At 40.2% G+C, this 15,743-nt stretch overlaps 1 protein-coding gene across 1 annotated transcript; it reads left to right on the top strand.

Moving 5' to 3' along the window:
- Positions 1-1,350: 1,350 nt before the first annotated feature.
- CRY1 (cryptochrome circadian clock 1) lies at positions 1,351-15,497 on the top strand (the record flags this gene model as incomplete). The annotated part of the gene is made up of 12 exons (XM_010160904.1): positions 1,351-1,459; positions 5,067-5,209; positions 6,566-6,750; positions 7,948-8,036; positions 8,624-8,764; positions 8,856-9,167; positions 11,607-11,758; positions 11,855-12,057; positions 12,834-12,935; positions 13,791-13,883; positions 15,028-15,099; positions 15,200-15,497. Coding segments are annotated over 12 exons (1,705 nt in total), but the record flags the coding sequence as incomplete, so codon positions are not given.
- Between the last annotated feature and the right edge of the window lie 246 nt (positions 15,498-15,743).

Genomic DNA, 15,743 nt, shown 5'->3' with positions numbered 1-15,743 from the left:
TATAATGTTGGAGGCAGTGTGTTAGGTAGGCATCGCTTACATATTGCTAAATCTCTTGAAAATGTACAAAGTCTTTGTGGGTTTACAACAGTCATCTCTGCTATTATCCCTCCTAGAAGGTATAGCATTCTCGTCGTAACTGGTTTGGTTTTCTTAGGATTCATCCTTGAAAACCTAGGCGTTTTATGAACCCGGTTGCTCGGCATGTGTAACGCCGTGGGCGCTTGCAGTGGTGCGCCCTGCCCTGCCTGGGTAGCTCCCTGCCTCGGTCTCGGGTGGTTGCTCTCATGGTGTTATCCTCGTGGCCTTGCACATGCACATACTGTCCTTTTGCAGCAGGAACTCTCCGGAATAATGGCCTGCAGCGTGGGAATCTCCTCTTTTTTCACCCGCTTTGGGTGTAGCTTTCGGTTGATGGCAGGGGATCCGGCAGTGTGCCTGCACAGCGGTGAATGTCCCTCCGCCTCTGACTCAACACACAGTTGAGTGCCAGCAGCACCGAAAGAACAGCTGACTGGGTTTGAGCAGCTCCTGGTGAAAACTTTTGTCCTTAGGATGAGGAAAAACGTTGCGGAGGAGCCACTTGTTACATGGGAGAGGAGTCCAGAGGAAGGGCACTCCTCTGGGGATCCCCAGCATCTCTCTCTTTGGCTGCCGCAGTGGAAAGTTGTCATTTTTCTTCTCTTTCTTTGTTTTCATTTCTTGTCCCAAAACAATTTCACCGTTGGTGTTATTTTTAGTTACTGTACCCACCGATAGTCTTTGCACATGTGAACCCCGTCCCAACATCCTTTGTACAACTACCTGTTCCTCTTTGAAGACTTGCAGATTTGTAGCACCCCATCCTCTCCCCCTTTTTTTTCCCCTTATTTTCTGATTTGTTCATTAAATAATTCAGGTGAGGTTACAGCCAAGATGTGTGAAACTGTTAGACAGAGGGCTATTTTTATAAATGAAGGCCAAAGGGATAGTTATGACCATGTAGTTCTGGTCTGCTGTTTTTAGTAACAGTTGGGGCTGCTGTGTTGCAAGAAGGACTTGGATTAACTTTAGTAGCAGTATGCCGACAGCTGATGGTCTGTTGGTTTTTCTCTGTGGTGTGCTTCTCTTGAGAGTGACAAGGTACTTCTGGTTTTATTTAAGACCTGAGGATGTTCTAGTCCATTTCGGAGTTGAGTAGTGCTGAGGTGGAAACTTCCGAGTTCAGTTTGTTTTTTTAGAGCATGCACCACAAAACACACCAAATACTGAGGGTCTAATAATCTTTGGATTGTTCTTAGTTCCCTTTTTCTATTGTAAACATGTCTAGTTTGCCTCAGAAAACAAATGTTTCTTTACAATTCCTTGCAGATTCCTGCTTCAGTGTCTTGAGGATCTTGATGCCAACCTACGGAAACTGAATTCACGTTTGTTTGTTATTCGTGGACAGCCAGCAGACGTTTTCCCCAGACTTTTTAAGGTAAATGCCGCCTTGCAGTTGTTGTTTCTATCCATAAATATGACAGACAGACTAATTTCAGCTAGGAATATTTCTCATACTATATACTTCAGTGCAAGTTGTTATCCATTCAAATACTTAACTGTCCTTGCAGTTTCTCTTTAAGGTTGTTTTTATTAGATTTGTTTTCTCCCCCTCTAATGTGTGTATCACCAACTGAACTGAGTTGCTCTTAGACTTTACAGCTTTTGATTTTGCTTTCAGGAAGTAGAATTCATTTCTAATGGCTTGCTAAGTGTTAGGAACTCTATATTACTAAATTCTCCTTTCCAGGTTCCCTTTGAAATACTGAAACATAATTCAGTGTACATGGATCCAGGTTCAAACTTGATCTGTAAAAGCAGTATTTTATTTAGGCCAAATATCTGATGTGGTTGCTTTTTGGCTATTAAAAGTGATTTAATAAGCTTTTTTTTTTCCTGGTAGGAGGCTTGGTGAAAGCATAGTGCAGGTAAAAAGCAACTTCTAGTCAAAGAAATTTAAGGATTTTGTGGGAGTGAGTCATCTTTTTGAGCAAATTAAAGCTGTGAGAGGTTGTTACTGATATGTCTTCCATGGATAATGGTGTATTTAAGGTAACAATACTATAATAGGACAGTAAAAATGAACACTTTATAGATTGACTTTTAAAAGGTTTTATGGAATGATTAGATTGAGGTGACTGAGACGAGCAAGACTGTGTGTGTGTGGGGGGAATTAAATATCTGTTTTTTTCCAGAGAGATATTTGTTCAAGATTTTTATTCCCAGGCTTCAACACCAAGCTGAAAACACAACCAAACCTCACATTTCCCTCTTCATTCTTGTGCTTTAATTGTGAAATGTTAACTGGATGATACTCTGACTAGTCTTTTCTTGATTTCCCCTCAGTGAAGAATTTCCTGCAGGAGTACTGTGGCATTAGTTACAGCTTGCAACGCCTTGGATAACAGGCTTGAATATCTGCCTGCCAAATTTGGTTTGATGGCATTTAAATAAGGGCAAAGATCTTGCTGTTGTGTTTGTTACTGTCTGGATTTGAGTGACCTGTGACAAGTTTTCTTAAATACCTTAATGGCTACTTTGACAACTCCTGTTTGAGATCTTGCTCCTGGCCTGATCTTCTAATGCCTAACAGCATTGGAGTGATGCATTTTCAGAATATTAATTTTATTGCTGAGAAGGTAATGAAAATAACTTGTCATATAGATAGTATTCTGGTTCCTCAAACTGCCATAATGTGTCTTTATCATGTATTTGTTCACTGAGGGGCTTTTTAGGACATCCTCTATCCTCAAACAAATAAGAGGCATTGTTGAAGCTCTTCAGGATTTCTTCAACTTTTGGCTGAAGACTACCTGGAATATGCATCTGTCTCCTATCATTAATCTCACAGCCTCTTTTGCCAGAGCAGTAGCTGTACCTCAGGCCTTTGCAGTGCAGTGAAGGGCATATAACACTGAACCAAGCTTTTCGGGTCATCCTCATTCCATGTCTCAAGGGTGAGCGATGATCCTGACCCTGAAGAACACATGTAGATGTTTTTATGGCTGGGGGAAGATAACTAAGTAAATAATGATAGGAGATAGTGGAACTCCTGTAAGACCCTTGTGTCAAGAGCTCTGTCACAGAGGCCAGCATCCATGGATTTCCTGGGGATGAGTGTTTCACAGCTGTTTCTTGGTAGGGCTCTTCTCTTCACAGACAATTCCTTCCAAAGGCAGAGGACTGATCTACCTTTATCCTTGCAGAAGACCTCAAGGACCTTTTCGGCTCTTTCATTTTTGGGTATATATATGATTGTTTGCTTTCCTCTTTCCAGCCCTTCAGAGCAGCTTTGCTTCCCTTCCGACGCTGCGTGCAGGGTCAGGTGTTTTCAGCGGCACTAGCTAACAGTGCTGCTGATAGCAGCAGTAGGCTGTTGTCCTCTGGAGTAATGCATAGAGACAGAATATTTTTACCAGTGGACTTTGCAGGTCTTTGAAAAATTCTTTTAGTGTTTTTGTGTGAGGTTTTTTGGGGTTTTTTGTAACTTGAGGGTGGTGGTTCCATCTGACTGCAGAGATGTAACTTCCACTGGTAGGAGGCACCCACTTGGTGCCTGTTGTTTAATTTGAACCAGTCAAGTTTGTGTTGGTTCTTGCCTCATGCTCTTCAGTTTGTTCTGGTCTGCTCTGTATCTTTAGCTCTTTGGGCCAGGCTCGATAAAGAAAATAGCATTGGAACAATCTCTAATTCTTTAAATGTATCAGTGCTGCTCAAAGCATCCAGGAGTATGTGCCAAACGATTTGTGTCCATGCTTCTGAGTGCCCAGCTCACGCTGATCCGGGTGTATTCACGTCACGTAGCACTGTCTCAGAGTTCCTTGGCTCCCCTGGGGACGTGGCTCTGGCTCTTGGACGTGGTTTTTACGGGTTTCTTTTCAGTATGCCAGAGGAAAGAAAGGAAGGAAAATCCTGCTGCAACTTGTCAGACAGTGGGTTTTACATTATGAAATGGGAAATAAATGTTGTATGAGGGCGTAGGAGGATGCTTGAGGATTCAGGGCCTGCTGGGTCAGTCTTGGCAGACTTAATGATGGAAGGAGACAAGCCCTCTTTCAGAGAGCAAGCACCCCTTGGAATCGCCTATCCTGAGGGTTGCACCTAGGCTTCATCTAGGAGAGAGCTAGAGTTCAGAAGTGAAACGGCACCCAAGGTGAGCAACGTAGGGCACCCCTTGTCTCTTTGGTGTAAATCCAGTTCTCTGAAATAGTCTGGCTGGTGTATTTAAATCAACTGATTAAGATTCTGAGGGATTAGAAAGGTATTTTTCTGGGTTTGAGCAGCAGTATGGTTTTCTAGGATCGTTCTGTGCGTATTTCACCTTTACAGTTTCCTACTGTTGCAGAAGCCTTAGCCATGAGTTAATTCCTTTCTTCACTTCTTTCCCCCCCACCTATTACTGTTGATCTTGGTAACAGCTTCTGTGACATAAAGTTTATTAGACTTGAAGGTGTCTTCTCTTTAGGAGATTATTTTTTAAATATGTATTTCTTTTTTAATTGAAAACTTGAAGATTTTCCATTCTGGTGGGTGGGCAGTAAGGATTTGGAAAAGGGAAAGAAAGTGTACAGTATTTGGTGTGAGGGGGTGGTGGTATGTTGCACATCACCTTCCTGACCCCCCGAAAATTCTCTTCTGCTGTTAAAGTTGACAGGCATATGTGAAAAGGTTTTCTGCCAAGCAAGATGCTGCTGCTGATCAGTGTCCAGGAGACAGCCTCTATCATCGTTCCCTTCTGTTGTGTCTCTTAACTTATGTGGATCCTAAATTTGGACAGCAGTTGTCCCATTACTGTGTGCACCCACAGCAGTGGGGCAGACAGGCTTTTTTTTATGCCTGATTCCTACTTAAATGCCAAAACATTGGACTTCATTTTTATGAGTCTGAGTGTCTAAATGTATTTTGGGTCTTTGTAGATCTCTGACAGCCATCCACAGGTAATGGAACACCAGCTATCTTGTCCCTGTCCTCCTTGTTCTCCTCTCGCTCACCCGCTGTCAAGCAGCCAGGTTGCCGAAGGATCACGTCTTTGGTTTGTGTTGCAGGAATGGAATATTGCAAAACTTTCTATTGAGTACGATTCTGAACCATTTGGGAAGGAGAGAGATGCGGCGATTAAGAAGCTGGCTAGTGAAGCTGGAGTGGAGGTCATTGTCCGAATTTCCCATACATTATACGACCTAGACAAGTAAGTTACCATTGCCTCTGGTTTTGAAAAGAGAAAGAAGGATTTTATGTAGTGTTTGGGTAGATGTTTTGTGCCGCTTTCTACACAGAGCACTTCATAGCTAAGAAGACTACAAATATATTTTTGTTTCTCTTTTATCCATCCGTCCTTCTTATTACATACTGAGTAGAACTTTACAACTCTAAAAAATGTTACGTAACTATCTGAAATACAGTTTCAGTTCGGGGTTCTTCTGAAAATAATGGTTATGTTAATTATCTGTCTTTCATAATGAAGTTACTCAAACATGTCTGCAACTTCTCACAAATAAGATCTGTTGTTGTTTAGTTGTTCCGTTAGATTGTTTTGTCCTTATTTCACTTGCTGTACACAAGTTAGCAGGAAGTCCTTTGTTTTTCAAGAACTGTTTTCTATCAGTTATGTAACCAGTAAGTAATTGGGGATTGTTTGATATCCCTGTGTTGCCTTACTTAATGTCTTGTTTATGTTTTTCCACAGCTCTATTTAAATGGATTAGTATTAGCTCCCTATTATAGAAACATAATCCACGAACTAGTCAAAAGTATGACTTGGCTTTTCTTAACATTGAGGTAATTTCCTGTGATAGGATCCCATTTCATTGTGTTACACGCCAGTGTAGGAGAGGCAGCTAGGCATATGGGAGGAAAGGGAATTATTTACTGTTTGGGAAACCTGATTATATTTTCTTTAATCCTAAATTGAAAATTCCTTGGGGCACACCCCTCAGATGAACAGTTGGTTCAATTTCCCATTTCATAAATTGAAGATTCTTTTGAATTTTTTCCTGTTTCTGAGATTTTGGATATATTTCAGGTGACAATGCAAAATATGGCAACTGCATGTTTTTACAACAGTCACTGTGTATAACCTACACCTTAATTTTTCCCTATATTAAGACCATTGTAATTTTGACTGCTGCTCTCTATACCAGAATAGAAAACCAGATGTTTTTAATGCAAATAGCGTAGTCTTGTGGGTGACTTGGATGTGTCTTTGTGTAGCTGTGGTGTCTCATCTGCCTTGGTGATCTGTGTTGTTCTTTGCCTTGAGTTGTCCATATTCATTACTACTTCTTGAGGGACTTTCCTCAACCCAGGAATGAAGAATAGTTGACTTGGTTATAAACAGTTCATTTATGTCTTCCTAGTAGGGGAAGAAAGGATGGTAAAATGAAAGTTCAAGCTGTCTGGATTACCTTGTGTGTATCTGATTTTTATATAACGTGCTGGAGGCAGGCAAGAAGATACTTATCTGTGTGTGTATTTTCTTAAAACTGCTGTATACCATTGTCTGACATACTACTCTTTTTGTTTGCTTTTTTCCTTTATTTCCCAGAATAATAGAATTAAATGGAGGCCAGCCGCCTCTTACCTACAAGCGATTCCAGACCCTAATTAGTAGAATGGAACCACTGGAGATGCCGGTGGAGACTATAACCCCAGAAGTAATGGAAAAATGTACTACTCCGGTATCTGATGACCATGATGAGAAATACGGTGTCCCATCACTTGAAGAGCTAGGTATGCTCTGAGATTGTGCAACAAGCAAGATGTAATCTATCACTAAAAGCACATTACTTAAAACAACCATGAGAGAGGTTCTACTTATGGTTAATTGTTAAACTGGTGCCAATTATGGCATACAAAAGGAGCAGAAAAGGATAATCAACTCTGTAAATGTTAGCTTTCTTTTAGATGGGAGGTCAGATCAAACTGCACTACCGTTTGGCTTCTTGTAATACAGCGTAGCCATTTTCCCATGGTACCAAATAATCATTAAGCTACTAATAGTCTTTGCTACTTCATTTTTTTATTAAATGCATTTGGTATCTTTGTGCTTCAGGTCATTAATCTGTCATTTTACAAATTAATAAGAAAAACCCCTCTAGTCTTGCAATGCCAGAAAAAAATATAATAGGCAAATAATTATGTTAGAAGCTTCTTGGGGCGGGCAGGGAATTCTTATGCTTCTGTATATTTTATTTTAAGAAATAGTATGAAGCTATTGTCCTGTGAATCCCCCTCTTTCCTGGCCTGTGCCCCCATACCTGTCCTGTCCCCCCATGAGGGTCAATCTCGTTCCACAGTGCTTAAAGTACAGGCAGACATGTACCTCATGTGCCCGGTGAAGAGTCTTGCGGGTTGTGGGAGAAATCTCGTTACCTTCTTTTTGTCTTTCTTTTGCAGCTCCAGTATGTGTTTTTATCATCAAATTGACAATAATCCCCATCTGTTATTTAAGTCTAGGTCAATGAAACCTAGGAATGTTCTGAAGATAGCACTCATGCTTTTAACTTGATGGAAGAGCTTTTAGACATTCTGTAAATTACATCAGCAATTGTTGCTTCTTAATAGTGAGTTAAAAAAGAAGTTGTGATTTTGAGATAGCCCACATATTGCAGAGCTGAGAACTTGAAAATAATATGTCAAATGATAGGAAGGTCATTTTGTGCAAAAAGCAGGAAGTGGAATTGAAGACAGACGTGTAAGACTTGTAAATGTAGAAATCATAAATGGATTTTGCTGCATGTTAGAGGTATTGCATGTGCTTTGGTAAGACTTGGTTGCATACTGGCTTAAAACTTGTACTTTGCCGTGTGTCCAACTTAGGGTTATTCTCGTGTTACCAGGAAATGTAGTCAAGTACCAATATGCTGAATTTGGTTGCCCTACAGTATAAGCAGACTAGGAAATTCCTTGTTTCAATTTGCTTTTCAGGTTTTGACACAGATGGTCTGCCTTCTGCAGTGTGGCCAGGGGGAGAAACAGAAGCTCTCACACGTTTGGAAAGACATTTAGAACGAAAGGTATGTTTCAAACAATTGCAAGTATGACCTAGCTGGGAAACAGAGGTGATCTCTGCAATGAAATGTTAAAGGAACTGGGCAAGTTGTTTCAAAAGAATCAAAACCACAGACTCGAGCTCAAGGCTTCAGTATAACGACATAGATAGTGTTACTGTTTCTTAGTTTTAAAACATGATAGCAAGTTGTCTTTGAATTGTAAAGAAAGTTTGTTATACTGTTTTTCTACTTCAAAAAAACAGTTTTCTTTGGAAGTAATTTTAATTGAAGCATACTTTTTACACCCTTGAAGGGGAACTCCTCTAAAAGTGAATGTATTGATACTTGTCTAGGTTTCCTCTGTATTTGAAAGAAAGGGATAAGTAGTTCTGATAGGCAGTTCATGCCTTCTGTTTAGGATGAACTACCTTCTAGAGATTTCACTGATTCAAAAGGAACCCCTAGGTATCGTAGGTAACATGATCATCTGTCCCGTGTCTGGATTCAGTTATAGACAGTCTGTGATTTCTCCCATTTATGTTCACAAGTTGCTACCTAGCCTGTAGTCTGAGACTGCTGTGTCCTTTTTGTTTTGGTTTGGTTTTTTTAAGGCTTGGGTAGCAAACTTTGAAAGACCACGAATGAATGCAAATTCCCTTCTGGCAAGCCCTACGGGGCTTAGTCCCTACCTCCGCTTTGGCTGTTTGTCCTGTCGTCTCTTTTATTTCAAGTTAACGGATCTGTACAAAAAGGTATGATTTCTACATAGCTACACATACTTAGATGTCATGTTTTTTCCCTACTTGTTCTAATAAAATGTTTTCCTTTAATGATGATCTTCAGGTAAAAAAGAACAGCTCCCCTCCCCTCTCCCTCTATGGCCAGCTGTTATGGCGTGAATTTTTCTACACAGCGGCAACTAACAATCCACGGTTTGATAAAATGGAGGGGAATCCTATCTGTGTTCAAATCCCATGGGATAAGAATCCTGAGGCTTTGGCCAAATGGGCAGAAGGCAGGACAGGTTTTCCTTGGATTGATGCGATTATGACACAGCTCCGTCAAGAAGGTTGGATTCACCATTTAGCCCGGCATGCTGTAGCGTGCTTTTTGACTCGAGGTGACCTCTGGATTAGCTGGGAAGAAGGAATGAAGGTATTGTTTCTTATTCTTGAATTTCTTGAAGCGCCTGGTAAAGTTTCAGGTAGTCATTCTGTAATTGTTGCTACTTTGGGGCGTAAGTTGAATTTCAAACCTTAACTGTGGCCAGAATTAAATGGTTCTGATAAACCAGTGGTGCTGAAGCTCTGCCTGTTGAATACCCCCTTTTATTGCACTGTTAGAGTATTTCTTGCAGTCAGAATAGGTCAGCAGTTCTTTCAAACCTGAGATTTCTTCCCAAATCTTGGAAAGTAAACAAGGATTACTCTTGTAATTGACGTTTCCTTCTAGCCGTACTGCGTGATCAGTTTCTGTTCTCATTTTGTATCTGCTTCTGAGTGAAGGGAAAGCACCTTGAGAATTGAAGGGGGGAAACTAAAAGCTGAGAATGTCCTTTTGGCAATTTCTGTCCCTTTGCCCCGATGTGAGAAGTGTGAGCGTGGGCAGCGTGATGTGGCTGAAGTTTCAGTGCAGTTATTTTCTGTGCAGGTATCCAAGAGATGCTAAAGTTCAAATTCCAAATGTCAGTCTCAGAAGGAAAGAATAGAATAATTTAATCTCAGTCTTTGAATCAGTTTTACACTTTGAGAAGGGTAGCACATCTTTTACTGAGCAATGATACTCAATTAAAAATCGTGTTTTATTGTTGAAATCTAAAAAAGAATTCACTGGCCATCAGGATTGTGACCTCATATTTATATGTGTGTGTAATCTTACAAAATTTCACCTTTCTTAACAAATCAGTTGCAAGCTTTCACTAAAAAAAACCCAGTCTTGGTTACACAACAATATAAGCTGCTTTAGGAATTTTCCTTTTGTGGTTCATAGATAAAGACCTCAGAGGCACACACATGGGTAACTCGGCCAGACAACAAAGCTCTGTGTTACAGGTAAACACAGACTTGTTCTCACTTTTGAAATAATACAGGTATGTGGAGAGCCCAGACTTTTGCAGTGCGAGATGTTTAATTCGTACGCAGCAGTTAATCTGGCCTTCCACGGAGACGTTACTTCCGAAGCCTTATGACATGGCAGCCTCTAGTGGAACAGTTGTGTGCTGACACTTAGTGTTCATCCCAAGACCTTGTTACATTATCAGCCACTTCCTATTTAAAATGGTTTAAGTCTTTTGAAGTCTTACTTTTTCAGAACAAACTTTTTTGTCCAAGTAGGTGCAGATATTTAGACAGGTATGCCTGTAGCGCAGTGTTACGGTGTACGCTGCAGAATGGATGCCTTACTCACGTGCAGAGAGCCTTGTCTAATGGTATTACCTTATTTAGGCCTTAGTTGGAATAACATTAGTTGGAGTTGGGTGGCAGTAGTAAGATGTTGAGTTTTAGTGTCTTAGCTGAGAAAGAGGATGGTTTCTTTGGAACAACTGGAGACAATGCAAGTTTGAAAGGAAAACCAGGGCTTGCAAAAATGTGGATTAAGTCAGTATCTCTTGAAAACTGCTGCTCGGTGCACTCTTTTTTATAAAAGGTACGTGAATGTTCTCCTTCAAAGAATAAGGCTTTATTTCTTGTTAGCCTGTATTGCTGGTGATCTGACTGCGCAGAGAAGCTTTTTATGCAAGTTACTCTTGTCTGTGTTAATAATTAAAAAAACCCCACCACCAAACCAATCAATGCTGGAAACCTGAATGTTTTATAACTGCTGAGCTCCAGATTTAAAGTAAAACCCTCATAAATCTTCAACTTCCTCACAGGTTATTTTTAATATAATAGGGGTAGCAATTACCAGAGAAGACTCTTTTGGTCTTCGGATCAGAGTTCATTTTCTGTCCCACCACTCTCCAGCAAGCTTGGCGGTTCATGTGCCTCCAGGAATTTAAGTGTGCAGCCTCAGACCTGTGACTTACGAGGTTAACAACTGGCCTTCAAAAGTACAGCTTTGGGATGTTGCGCTACCCCAAACTCTTGCATTCTACTCTTGGGACTCCTGGCACAGTGCAAGGTGCTGTGCGAGTTGGGCTAATCAGACTGCCAGCTTGAGTTCAAAACGTGCTTTGTATGTTCCCTGTTTTCTGTAAGTTTGCAGAGCTTATTCAGTTGTAACATGATGAAGCAACAAATGCCACTTGCAGCAATCGGGCTCCAGCCATCCTTTGGGGATTTATTTTTCATAAGGGCGTGTTTACGCAAGAATGTGTAACTTCTTGGTTGTAACACTGAGATGTCTTCAAGATTGTTTTTACAGGGTAAAAGTCAAACAGTCTATCACACTTTTGTTATTGGGTTTGGCATTTAGGTAAGTATTTGCAATTACCTACTGAACATTTTGTGAATGTTGCCAGGTAAGAAAGAGTGGTGCTGTGCTGAAGAGCTGGGTTTCCTCTGCTGAAATGAGAAATTCAGAACAACCCCTAAAAACGTAGGTGTCTGGATGGGGTGGCATGTTCATACTGACTTGTCACTCTGATTTCTTAAGGTCTTTGAAGAGCTCTTACTGGATGCAGATTGGAGTGTGAATGCTGGAAGCTGGATGTGGCTATCCTGCAGTTCCTTCTTTCAGCAGTTTTTTCACTGCTACTGTCCAGTGGGTTTTGGCAGAAGAACTGACCCAAATGGGGATTATATCAGGTAATTCACGATCCGGAAGTGGCAGCGATTCGTGGACATTGCTTAAACTGTCAAGTGGCTTTATACTTACAGTAATGCTTTTATTCTTTTTTTAAGACGTTATTTGCCAGTACTTAGAGGTTTCCCTGCAAAATACATCTATGACCCTTGGAATGCCCCAGAGAGCATCCAGAAGGCTGCAAAATGTATTATAGGAGTTAATTATCCCAAACCAATGGTAAATCATGCAGAGGCAAGCCGTCTGAATATTGAGAGGATGAAACAAATCTACCAGCAGCTTTCACGATACAGAGGACTGGGTATGGTTATAGGCTGTTGGCTTTTCTTACTGGAAAACTTCTCTTGCCTTCTAGCAATTAAGAGTTTGTCCCATCACAGTGGTAATCGGGTGTGAGCTCAGTGTGGTGACTAGGGTTGTGGATCCAAATAAATGAAAATATTGGATGTATCCAAGTGGGAAGTAAGAGTCTGAGTGGAGTGCCTCTTTACAAATCTTGCTTGGGAATTTTTTTCTCTGGGTTTCTGGAAGTTTGTTAGTTAGACTGGGTCTTGTATGCATTCTGCTACTCTGGAATGGGTACGTTTTAATATCAGTGGTGAGAAAATTAATGTGGTTCATAATTTCAGCCATGCTGTATGTGCAATTGCTGTTGCTCAAACAGAGCCCAATGCAACCTCTGGTAGCATTCTTCCTAGTTAGGAAAGACCATCCCCTTTGCTCCGAGAAGTAAACCACAGCACTTGCATTGCTCAGGAAGGAGTGGGCAGTCAGTGTGTTCAGATATTGTATCAGGATGTGTTGCACTCCAACGCAACGTAGCAAATACACATAACTAATGAGTATTGGAAAAATTAGGCAGAATATTATGTAGAAAATGCCTGTTAAGTAATTGTGAAATAAAACTACTTGGCAAGATCCCAGAAGTAGGCAAGATAGAGAGATGTTCTCCAGTTGTACAGGTAAACGACCCAGGGTGAGGGTGGAGAGTTGACTATCATGAGGAGAAAAGTATGCTATGCTTAATCTTTTTCTTTGCTGCCTTCCTTTATGGCTCTATTTTATTTCATTGCTTAGGTCTTCTTGCAACAGTGCCTTCTAACCCAAATGGAAATGGAAATGGTGGCCTAATGAGCTACTCGCCAGGAGAAAGCATTTCTGGTTGTGGCAGTACAGGAGGTCAGTCAAATTCTTTCAAAATACAGAATTAATGGAACTGAACTGCACAAACTTCTTTTAAAAGGCTCTTGGCAGTATCTCTTATAAGAGTGAGTTTTCACTCACTCACAAGACAGTTTTCAGTGCAGATCACAAACTCTTTCAGATTTGTTCACTAAGTTTCATAGTATTTATGTAAAGACATATTTTGATTTCCTTTTTTCTCAAACATGTAAGAAATTTTTAACTGTTTCTTTTTTTCCACCTGAAAATTACTTATAAGCATGTATCAACTGGATTTCAAAAGCATTTGATTATGACTTTTCTTCTAAAAGTCATGTGGCTTTTTTTGTCTAAAAGTCTCCTGGTGTTTTGTAATAAGGAGTGATTTGGGTATTTTCAGGTCGGAACTGTTAATGTGTAAAGTTTTCTACTGCTAGCATTAGATTGCTTACTGGAATTTAATTCTACCATAGTGTCAACAACACTGACCTTGTTTGAGCTTTTATTTCTTTTGAGTGCAGAGATTTAGAAGACAGGAAGGGCTTAGTTAAAAAGTTTAGCGGTATGTGTGCGCTTCTCCTTAAAATGTATACATACGTGCTTAAATGTATACATGTACTTACACTTTTCACATCAGGAAAGTATCTGTTTTGTAGGAGGTTACTGTGCATTCACCTGAATTTGCAAGTGTGAATTTGGAAAGATGAAAGCATTAGAGCTTTGGGTCTGTTCTGAGGTAGCTAAAAACAAAAACAAAGCCACAGTCAAAGTGTACCTCTTGAAGAGGGGGTGGAAAAAAGACCCAAATATTTTAAATTCCAGAACTGGAATTGTATCTTTGGTTATGTTTAATTCTCTTTCCTGCCTCCCCAGGAGCTCAGCTGGGAACTGGTGATGGTCATACAGTTGTTCAGCCATGTGCCCTGGGAGATTCTCACACAGGAGCAAGTGGAATTCAGCAGCAAGGTATGGCAGTGCCTGTCTGTAGAGGATCTCCAAATCCTTGCAACTACGGAAAAACAGACAAAGCATCAAAGTAACGTGGATAGATTTGTGGTGACGGCTGCTGTCTACAACTTGAAGTGGCCTTGTTTCTGTTCTTGAAACCTAAAATTTATTTCTTAGAGTGAATTTGCTTGCCTTGTCACTTTTATCTATAAAATGGTCACCTAGAACAATATTTGTATGTTTTGAGTGGGAGGGATCACAAGTGTGACTAACCACAAATGAATAAACATTATCCTAGGTTACTTTAAATGAAAGATGCTGAAAGAAAGAAGTTCACTTTTTGTGTTTGATAGCAAAATTTGCATGTTACCTTTTCCCTGATTTCATTGCCACACTTTCCATATACAATCAATTTCCACAGTTCTGTGTGGATATTCTCATTGTGGAGGCAAATTTTTGATACTTTCTTGAACTGTACAGAAACGTACGTTGTGGTTTGTGATAGATCAAAGTTGCAATCAAATTTAGCACAACTCTTTGTTTCTTTGTAGCCTTAACAGGGTTGGTGTGCTTACTGATCAGGATAGACTGTAGTCTGTCAAACGGAACCCCACAGCTGATCAGAAGAAGAAACCTTGCAACTGCTTGTGCTCATTTGCACTATTTATGCAGAGCGCTCAGTGTCAAGGTTGCCAGTGGATAGTGTATGTGAACCAGAAAACAGTTTGCATCTTTGTTACTTGCATTTTATTTTTTTTTTCACAGCTTAGTTACACTGAGGATTCACTAGTATGACTACAACAGAATAATGAAAAGGATTAGGGGACTTGGCAGAACAAATATGAACATTTCTAACAGCTTAGAATTAAAGTGTTTGGATATAGAAACGTTCTCCTTGTTGCAGATATAGTGCATAAATATGTATGCACTTAATATTGTTCACTGTGCATACATAAGTGTGTATCTATTTAACTGCTGTAGACTGCCATCAGGCTTTTTTTGCCTAAGAACTCTTCTGCATTCAGGATGCTTTCTGACAGGATTTCTCTTGATGATGGAAAATAAATCAATTGGCTCCTTTTTGTTCTTGTAAAGAATGTAATTGTACACTTGCTTGCAGTTCTAAGTTTTATTTATTATAATATCTACTGTATCTGAACAGGTTACTGTCAAGCAAGTAGTATCTTACACTATGCTCATGGAGACAATCAGCAGTCACACTTACTGCAAGCAGGTAATTCAAAGAACAACAACAAAAAAACCCCAAAATGCTTTTCTTGAATATATAAAGGTGCAATAGAGTCTTAATGTAAATACTGGTTTTAAATTATCAGGAAGAACGGCCCTTGGTACTGGCATTAGTGCAGGGAAACGCCCAAATCCAGAAGAAGAAACTCAGAGCGTTGGACCAAAAGTCCAGCGACAGAGCACAAATTAAACTGGTAAGAGCTGAGACACCTTCACGCTGTCCTGTTAATGAGTAAATTCCTGTATGGATTTTGTGTTTATGCAATGTTCATGTCGCTGCGGTGCAAAGGATCCTGAAATACTGCTGTAAATATTTCAGTTCCAGGTACCATACTAACAAACAATACAAACTCCTGGCTCTAGAGTATGAAACAAGAAGTAGTTACAAAAATAGAACCAGATGGAAGATTATCAGACACAGATTGAGGTGCTCATGAAAGGGAGATGGGTAAACTGTGGTTTGATATACACAGGCAGAGCTGTTTATGTATCTTCGGTTCCCCTCTGCTCCTGCCCCTCACCTTAAGATGTGCCAGCAGCACTGTTCGTGGTACTGACCTAAATTGAAGACTAACCCAATTTAAAAGGAAAGCATCAGAGCTTGGATTAGAGTTTTAAGCATACAAGTGG

Source organism: Eurypyga helias, unplaced genomic scaffold, assembly GCF_000690775.1.
Source record: "Eurypyga helias isolate BGI_N326 unplaced genomic scaffold, ASM69077v1 scaffold43081, whole genome shotgun sequence".
NCBI lineage: Eukaryota > Metazoa > Chordata > Aves > Eurypygiformes > Eurypygidae > Eurypyga > Eurypyga helias.
The sequence above is the reverse complement of the archived record's forward strand: the minus strand, read 5'-3'. Positions and strand labels throughout refer to the sequence as shown.